Consider the following 8,824-nt stretch of genomic DNA (forward strand, 5'->3'; position numbering starts at 1 on the left):
AAGACGTGTCTTGGCACCATCATAATCCCCAATATTGTATATTGACAGCTGTCAAAGGAGCCACTTCCCCACTTCCCACTTCCGTCCCGAAGAAAACACGAAAAAAGCCACAGAAAAAGTGGCAAGGAGGAGCAAGTAAGTTTTTGGCCTAATGCGCAACTATGCGGAAAATATTTGCACTTAGTTCGGGCTCAGTTTAGCCTAGGAAAATGTAGTCGCTCACTGAGCCCACTGCTACGTGTGCTGGCTGAAGGACACGAAAGTGGGCCAGGACCTAAGCCAGGGAAGCAGGCTGGCACACAAATGAACTGGGCCACAATGGAAAGGAGCTGGTGACAACTTTAAGATGCCGAATTACACAAGTCCTCAATCGTCAGCGATTTCTGTGGGCCAAATTCAAATGAAGTCTGCTTACAATAGAGCTGCGTTGCTAGGTTTCACTTAATTTATGAAGCGAATATACATTTGAGGGCTTGAAATGTGAGTAAAGTGTTCATTAAGTCTATCAAACGAGAACACAAACGAAATACCCTGTTCAGATTCCTAGGCAAAGTTAGCCAAATATTACAAAATGAAGGTCAGTAATCTTTATTTTCCAAGAACTTTCCCCAATTTTCAGTTGGGTTTTCCAATCATATACCATTTATTTAGAGAACAAATAATTTTGACAACTTGCTGTAGAAATCGATAAGGGGTTCGAGTCATGAGTTTCAGGGAAAGTTGCGCCCTCGGAATCGCGCCAGGGATTTGGCCAGCATCATGGACACTTCCTGTGCGGAGCGCCCCTTTCCTTGGATCAGCTGCTGTCCGGATGTGGGAGAAGTGGGCTTAGATTCGTGTTCCCGATCTCGGTTCAAGTCATTCGTGGCGTTAATGTCCTTCTGCGCTTGGTTTGCCGCACCTGGCAGCGATGAGCAGGAGGCAGAAGGAAAGGGTCGCTGGCTGGATGACTGGCTGATGATATCTGGCATGGAGGTGCTTTCCAGGTTGAGATCCTGATTCCGTTTGGGAGACATCGACTCCACACTCAATTCCTTCACCCGATCCGCATAGCGTAGGGTATTCAGGGTATGCTCCACCGAGTGCAAGCCCGGCGAGATCATGGCTATCATGCAGGTCTTAACCTTCTTGCCCCCAATGAAGGAGTCGCGCAGCACTTGGGTCAACTTGGAGCCACGGAAGGGCAGGTGACTCGACTGGCGACCCAGAGCGCGAATGCACTCCTTGAGGACCAGCAGCGACTTGTTGATCTCGGATCCCTCCAGGCGCGTCACCCGATCCGCCGAGCTGTTATCCGCTCCCCTTTCATTCCCGGCCAGATCTATAAGCGAGAATTTCCCGTGCAGCCGGTCTTTCGTCTCGGATCTCAGCACGATTTGGAATACCGCATGCGAGCGGGAGGACTTGGAGTTGGCTGAGGTATGGCCCGAGGTGCGAACACTATTGCCCATCTCGAGTAGTTCCAGCACATCGCCGGTGTTCTTCACCGGATTCTGCGTTAGGCCCACCACTTGCACCTGCTGGTTGCCATCCTCCAGGACGCGCAGTTGCGGTTTGCCGGGCATCAGGAGATCGTACACCCGGGAGCCGTAGATCTCGAAGAAGCTGCAGGATACGCTTAGCTTCAGGCTGCTATAGGGAGCCGTCTTCAGAGTGGAGAACACATCCCTGGCGGCCATCCCATAGATGCCATCCATTGAGCTCTGCTGACTGCCGGGGAACTTGCCGCCCATCGTATGGGTCTTGCCGCTTCCGGTTTGTCCGTAGGCGAAGCACGTGGCCATTCCGCCATCGAAAATGTGCTTTATCAAGGGACGGGCTGTGAACTCGTAGACCGTGGCGTTTGAGCAGTCTTCGCTGAAGACGTAATCGAAACGGAAGCTATGGTTCTCCAGGAACTTGACCAGGTTCACATGCTTTCGGGGCTCGTGGACCACCATCGTGTCCTTGGACAGCACGCTGACCACATCCAGTTCCCGATCCGTCAGCTCCTTGCGCCGCAGAGGCCTCTTCCTCACACAAACCACAATCTGGGTCTGGTGCCCCTTGACTCGATCGCTCGCAGCACCGCTCTTCGCCGGCTGATTCTCCAGTTGCACACGCTGCACTCGTATCATTTTGGCTATCTCCCAGTTGGGATTTGCCGCATCCTCGCGCTTCACCTGCTCCCGCTGCTGACGCGTCCTGGCCTGCACCTCACGCCTCCGTTCCCGCTCCTTTCGCATCCTTACAGCCTGGCTCACCACATCGTCCTCCCGAACCAAGGGCGTCAGCTGGCGGGGCGTGGCCGTGGCCAATCCGGGTAACAAACTGCCAGCTACCAAGCGTTGCTTCATGGAACGTGGGGGAATTGAGGCAGTTTGATTGGCTGATGTGGCATTGCCACTGCAGCGCGGCGGATCGAAGATCTGGGGATTCAACAGGATCACCAGCTCCAGCGGCATCTCCTTACCACGCACCGTATGTCCTTCGGGCCATTCCACCGTCACCAGGTTGATGCTACCGCCCTCCAGTTTGATAATCTCCGCCAAGTGGACTCTGCCGTCCGAGCGACGAATGAAGACCTTCTGCTTGATCGACAACTGATCCATGGCAGCAGATCTGTGATCCTTCGATTTCTGCAACAAATTTGTTTAACTGCAAATTTTCACCAATGACGCGGGCATATTATTTAGCCAGAATTCCGATTTAATGTTAGGAAAAAGGGAGCGACAGTCAAAGCAACGAATGTTTTGATATTCTATACTTAATGGATTTGGTAACTCCTTTTGAAGGAAACACGTTCAGTTGGCGGCTCCATTTCGGGTGTTCCAGAGCCATTCCAGTGATATCTATTCTGGCGGCGATTGTTTTAGCTATTTGTTCAATTTGAGGGCAAACAACAGGCAGCAGCAATAACCGAGTCAACAAACAACACCATTCCGAAGCCTCTCTCGTCAGCCGTGCTGCATGTCCTGTGTATTTCTATGTGTGTGTGTATTCTATTTGCCGAGCGGGGGGAGGTCCTGGAATGAAGCATTCTTTCATAGAAAGAGACAGAGAGGGAGAGAGTGGGAGAGAAGAGATAGAGCGAGGAACAAGTTGCAGATACGTTTGCATAAGCCGAGACGTGTGTAACGTACCAAATTGTTATTTATTTTTTGAAGTGCTTGCGCCACTGCCTCTGTGTAAAGGTGTATCTGCGTGTGTGTGTCGTATCTGTGTATGTACGGGTGGGTTTTGGAGTATGAAGGCACAGATACAAAGATACATTGCCACCACAGCTACGTGCAACTTGTTTGGGTCTTCAGTGGCGTCTTGTTTGCTATTTGACGTCACATTTTGCCAAATTTACCGTGTAATTATCGGCAAAGGCGAGCGCCACACCAGCGCCACACCAGCCCCACTTCAGCCCACCACCCACCATTTACCACCCAGTGGAAAATGCAACGGGAAAGGGGCGAACAGGTGGTACCCTGGACACTCCTGCTGCCCAGCTGATATGCAAATTTCGATAGCTTTTTGTCCTGTTTGGCCGGGACCCCAGGCATATTTGTTTAACCGTAGTCAGAACGAGCCGGACAGTTTGATTTCGTTTCGGGGATTTCCATTTCCATTGCCATTTTCATTTTCATTTCATTTTCATTTTGATTTTCATTTTTAGCTGGCATTTGCACCTGTACGCAGGCAGCACGTAAGCTGAATATTTGCTGTATGCTTGCGTAAACTGCAAATCTGAAATGAACTAATAAAGCAATTGAATTGGAAAACATTTGCCGTGTTTTACACAAAAAAAATTTAATTCCAAATAAATTGAAAAGCCATTGGACTGGATGTGCGTAATGTGGCTTGCATACAGCTTTTTTTTTTGTGCGACCTTCTGAAACGTAATAATAAATGCATGCATAATGAAGAAAATGATTTCATGGATATAATCTTTTGATATATGGCATTGTGCGCATTTTCCCTTTTGCGCCTTTCTCTCTAACCCGGCTTCCTCGATCAGCTTCAATCATTTGAAATATTAATAAATAATTTACATATTGTTTCACATGAGCTATGCATAAAGAACATACATACATGTACCATATATAACACAATGCAATCATAAACAATAATTGTCATTCGGCGCGGATTAAATGTTGTCCGCTAATGTAATCGAATTGGTCAATTTCGACATTTAAACTAATCCGTTTACAAAATCCGGCTGCAATCACACCCCGCACCCCGCTGCTGATTACCGCCTTTGCTGCTTTGATTTAATTATGCCTGAAAAAACTAGCACGACAAATCGCAAAGCCGAAAACTAAATGAATTGCATAAATCATTTATTAAATAACCATTTCAAAATTGACTTGGAACTAAACTGCAATGGACCACGAACAGATTAAATGGTTGGCCCACTGGTCACATAGTTCGGGATCGTTTTCAGTAACCGTTGTATAATTTCTTGAGCAAATCCCAGATTGATTTCCTCAAGTTGGCCTTTGGCTCCATTTTGGGTGTGTCGTCCTTCAAGAAAAAGTCATAAATCAGCTTTCCCAATTGCGATAATCTTGGTTCTTCGTGGCATTGCTCTGGTGCTGCTGCCTCTGGTTGTCTGTAAAGCATCCATGGCAAAAGTAGAATAAGTGAAGCCGCAGCTAGCAGGTAGATGAAAGATGCCTGCTTTCCAACACATTTCCGGACGTTGGTTAACGAAAAGGTATCCATTTTTTTTTAATACTTTTTTTTTGTAGAAATATAGATCTTATCGATGCTGGTTATACTGGCTTACTGACCGAATGTGCTGGGCTGACACGCGTGCTCTGTTTGACATTCGGTTCAGTGAACTCTAGATCTCGAGATCTCGACTAGTCCTCCAGTGGTTGCTCCCATTTCCTCAATTCCGATTGGAAAGCACTTCAGCCGCAAAACAATGGTGAAAGGGGGAAAAAAAAGGAGAAAAAACAATTCACTACCGGACACGGAGGAACACACATAAATTTATAGTTGAGCCATGGAAAACAATGAGATGGAAAAGCGGGCGGCTTTCTTTTCCATTCATCCGGATCCGGATCCCCGACTGAAGTGATTTCCGTTGTTTTTCGTTGTGCTGCAGCTGGGAGCTGGGAGCGTTGGTGCATTCAATGGAGTGCACTCTCTTCGCCAAGGAGCACTTGAACTGCAGCAAGAAAAGACGCACAATACAAACGCCGAGGGCCTTTGTTCGAACAAATCGTTTATATGCGTAGTGCATATCCCAGACAAAACCCGGTCTTATGTGCTCCATTCGGCTGTCTAAGCAAGAAGTAAGTAAGAATGCGAGTTTCAATGCTGTATATGGATTTATTTAAAACTTATTACACCTCAAACGACGAGTCCGGCTCTACAATTGGAACGTATGGAGCGGGTGAAAGCTGCAGGAAGAGTTACAATTACTACCAAGTAAGTGAGATATTTCCTGCAGATCCTTACATATCCTCGCGCGCCTTAATCAGGGTTTCGACCAGCCGCTGCAGTGGATAGTCGCCAGTGCAGATCCTGTACACGGTGGTAAAGAGGGGGAATCTGTGGAAGGATCATATAATAAAGGATAATAACGCATCTACAGCATCCTCACTTGTCCTCCAAGCCCTTCTTCTTGAGCATATGATGCACCAGCTCCGCTGTCACCGGACCCAGTGGCTCGTGTCCTGGTATGAGGATGTGCTCCAGTTCGCTCAACGGCTTGCCCGTCTTCACAAAGGCTTCGGCCAGCTTGCGATTGCGATTTGCTGTGCAAGATATATATGCTATACTATACTTTACTAGAAAGATTTAAGTAGATTTATGGGTATACCATAACAACTAGTAACCAAATCGGATATGCCGCAGGACTCAAAGAAGGTTCCCATGCGGCAGCCGGGATAGAAAACGTCCACGAACTGGAGCATCTCCAGAAATCCTCTCCTGATGATTCCCCCCTTGGTGTTCTCGTTCAGCTCCATGCCATCCGAACAGCCAGCCGCAAAGGCAATGATGTTCTGTAATTTCAACAAGAAACCAGTTTCCCTTCTCCCAATGTAAATATCCCAAGGCGCAACTTACCCGTAGAGTGGAACAGATCTCCACGCAGTCTGCATCCTCGGTGACCACCACGCGGAAAGTGGGCGACCTGAAGATGTCGTGGAGCACCCTATAGTACTTCTGATCCCGACAACCCACGGTGCCCTCGGCAAAGTGGTCGTGGGCCAGCTCATGGGCCAGGTTGCAGCCCACGAGGACGGAGCAAGGAATCTGTTGTGGATATAGGGAAGGTTACAATATAAAAAGCTTTAAAAGTGTAATATTACTATGACCTTTAGCTGCCGCATAATAATCTGGGAAATCAGCACGAACTGCCCGTCGTCGCCGCGCTCGAATCCTTTGATCAAGGACACTGCATGGGCCGTGGGCTTCACTTTTCCGAGCAGAGTCTTGCAGCAGCTGCTCACGAAAGTCGGCGGAATGGCAAATATTATGATGTCGGCATCTCTAGCCGTGGTCACAATATCATCCACGGCCACCTGTTAAGTGTGGAATTGAAATATTACAAAAATCCAGAGACATTGTTAGTCAATCAAAGTCACACACAATATTGGGCGGCAGTTCAAAGTTCGGCATGTACTTGGAGTTTATGTGGGTGGTGTTGATGATTTCCGTGAGCTTGCGACCCTCAACGATTTCCTCGTAAACGTACATGGGCACCTTCTCGTCCAGTGTCTGCGAGTTCATCACGTTCCTGCCCACATTGCGGGCTATAGTCGTTGCCCAGTTCCCGGATCCAATGATGCAAATCATTATCTTGTCCATCGCGAGATTGCCAAATGATGTATGAATTTCAAGCAAATGTTTCGTGTACTTCTGTTTGTTGGAATGACTTAAAATTCTACGAAATTCTTTCGTCACTAACTGTTTATTTGGAATTGTCAGTTTGATCAGAATTAGTTATTCTAGTGAATGAGTTTTGTTTCATGACACACATTTAAACGGTTTAGTAAGTGACACCATCGATTAGGGGCGTGTGTGTGGCACAAATAGCAATTGTGGCGCCGCAATTATTGGCAATGCTAATTGGAGTGTATACAGCTTTTAAACTGAAATCAAGCTTATTTGCCCCGCAGATGGAAACTCCAATTGACTCGCAGTATCAATTCGGCTGTGAACCTTAAAAATTAATGCCCAAATAAATTAAAGCACACGCAAAGGGCACACAGACTCGCATAAATATATATGCATATTTACATATGAACATATAAGTTCCGTGTACATACATATATTGATTGAGTGCTGGGCAAACAATTCATCAGTAAACCAGGCGGGATAAAAATTACGTATACGTCACGTTCGCCAAACTGGCAGGGCAAATAATTAACTGCAGCAACCGTTTTCCCCCCTTCAATTTCCAATATGGATTCATTCATGGTTGCCGGCAACAAAAATGTAAGCTGATGCTGCAAAAATTGCGTAATTCTTATATTTATTTTTTAATTACGGCTGCGTTAAAAATTCTCAGAGAAATTCGGCTGTGCGGCAGAAATGCGGCAGTTATTTAAATAAAATATCAAATTGCCAGCGTTAAAATGCAAAAAGGGCGAAAGCCAAAGTGAAAGTCCCATCGAAATCAATGTGCAAGAAAGTAAACACTTTGAAACTGTGCGACCCGCAGTCGCTGGCAACCCCATCTCATCCAATTCCGCGACCAATCCGGCCAGAATCCTGAATCCTGTATCCAGCATCCAGAATCCAACTGCAGCTCAACCGCCCAGCGCCATCCACTCGACTATGAAATCAAAATGGATGATGGGCGAAATGAAAATGGAATTTTTAATGAGTTGCTGCCGTGGCAAAGGCCAAACGAGCTGCTGACTGGTGACTGCTGACTGGTGGCCACCGAACAATGGAGCGGAGACAAAACGATGGAAAAGTGGGGCCAAGTCACGGTGTCCATCGCAATCCCCCCAACTTGGCGCCACTTGGAGCGGACCAAGGCCGTGGCAGCCAAGTAGGAGGGTCCACTTTCGGCTGGCCAGCACTTTAAGGGCACATGAAAAACGGTTCCAAGTAGAGACAGATTTCCAAATAAAGTATCAGTTGCAGTTTAAAACGTACAGGTAGCCTAACAAAGCATCTTGAACATAATTTGATTTTTATTCCTTTCCTGAGACTGCATAATTTATTCCTACACATTCTGCTAGCTGCTCCTCGTTCAACATTAATTTCCGTTTTTATTATTTTATTCTTCGTATTTTTATTTCCACCATAAAGTAAACTTAACTTGGCCAGATGACTGAAATCTGCTCAGGGATACGCACATAAAGTTTTAGCACAATTTTTTATGCTTTGCACCTTACACACTGCCCCACCTGCAGCTGCACCTCCACTTTTTCTTTGTGACTACAAAGTTGAATCGTAAATAAAATTATTCCATGTTTTTGAAAGCTGCAACGTGATTTCGAGTATCTGCCGGTTAGTTGGGTATCTGTGTGCGGGAATAGTTGGCAACTTTCGCTTTCTCTCTCCACTTCAACTTGTGCGAACTTCGCAATCTGGAGATAAACTAATTAGCCGGATGTGTGCTTCAATTTTGTGTGGATAAGGCGTGTGTTTTCAGAAAATCGATGTTTGCTCTGAAAGGTAAACAAAATCGAATTAAATAAAAGCTTCCAGGTGCTGATGGCTTTTAACTACGAACATTTTGTATTTGCAAACATCAAATTTTAAGTATAAGAATTTATGGAAGTAACTGAAAACTATAATCAGGTGAAAAACTCCATATAGCTTTTATAGCTTTTCCAACCACTTTAGATGGCGATCCGCAGGACGAAAAGTGGCTTATGCTGCC

General features: G+C 46.4%; 2 protein-coding genes across 2 annotated transcripts; both read right to left on the reverse strand.

Moving 5' to 3' along the window:
* Positions 1-572: 572 nt before the first annotated feature.
* On the reverse strand, positions 573-2,727 carry LOC122613399 (kinesin-like protein Klp59C). Its single transcript, XM_043787553.1, has one exon. It carries the CDS (start codon positions 2,589-2,591, stop codon positions 711-713), a length of 1,881 nt encoding a protein of 626 aa, XP_043643488.1. The 5' UTR covers positions 2,592-2,727; the 3' UTR covers positions 573-710.
* A 2,560-nt stretch (positions 2,728-5,287) lies between these two features.
* Positions 5,288-6,912, reverse strand: LOC122614198 (glycerol-3-phosphate dehydrogenase [NAD(+)], cytoplasmic). The gene is made up of 7 exons (XM_043788720.1): positions 6,574-6,912; positions 6,300-6,506; positions 6,049-6,237; positions 5,801-5,984; positions 5,582-5,735; positions 5,437-5,529; positions 5,288-5,378 (listed from the first exon to the last, which is right to left on the reverse strand). Exons 1-7 carry the CDS (start codon positions 6,790-6,792, stop codon positions 5,348-5,350), a joined length of 1,077 nt encoding a protein of 358 aa, XP_043644655.1. The 5' UTR covers positions 6,793-6,912; the 3' UTR covers positions 5,288-5,347.
* Positions 6,913-8,824: the final 1,912 nt, after the last annotated feature.

Source organism: Drosophila teissieri, chromosome 2R (genome assembly GCF_016746235.2).
Source record: "Drosophila teissieri strain GT53w chromosome 2R, Prin_Dtei_1.1, whole genome shotgun sequence".
Classification (NCBI taxonomy): Eukaryota; Metazoa; Arthropoda; class Insecta; order Diptera; family Drosophilidae; genus Drosophila; species Drosophila teissieri.

Coding starts and splice junctions, on each gene's coding strand:
- LOC122613399 (XM_043787553.1), bottom strand. CDS start 2,591: ATGGATCAGTTGTCGATCAAGCAGAAGGTCTTCATTCGTCGCTCGGAC.
- LOC122614198 (XM_043788720.1), bottom strand. CDS start 6,792: ATGGACAAGATAATGATTTGCATCATTGGATCCGGGAACTGGGCAACG. Junction 6,507..6,573: donor TTGAACTGCCGCCCAATATT/GTGTGTGACTTT, acceptor CACACTTAACAG/GTGGCCGTGGATGATATTGT. Junction 6,238..6,299: donor TTATTATGCGGCAGCTAAAG/GTCATAGTAATA, acceptor TATCCACAACAG/ATTCCTTGCTCCGTCCTCGT.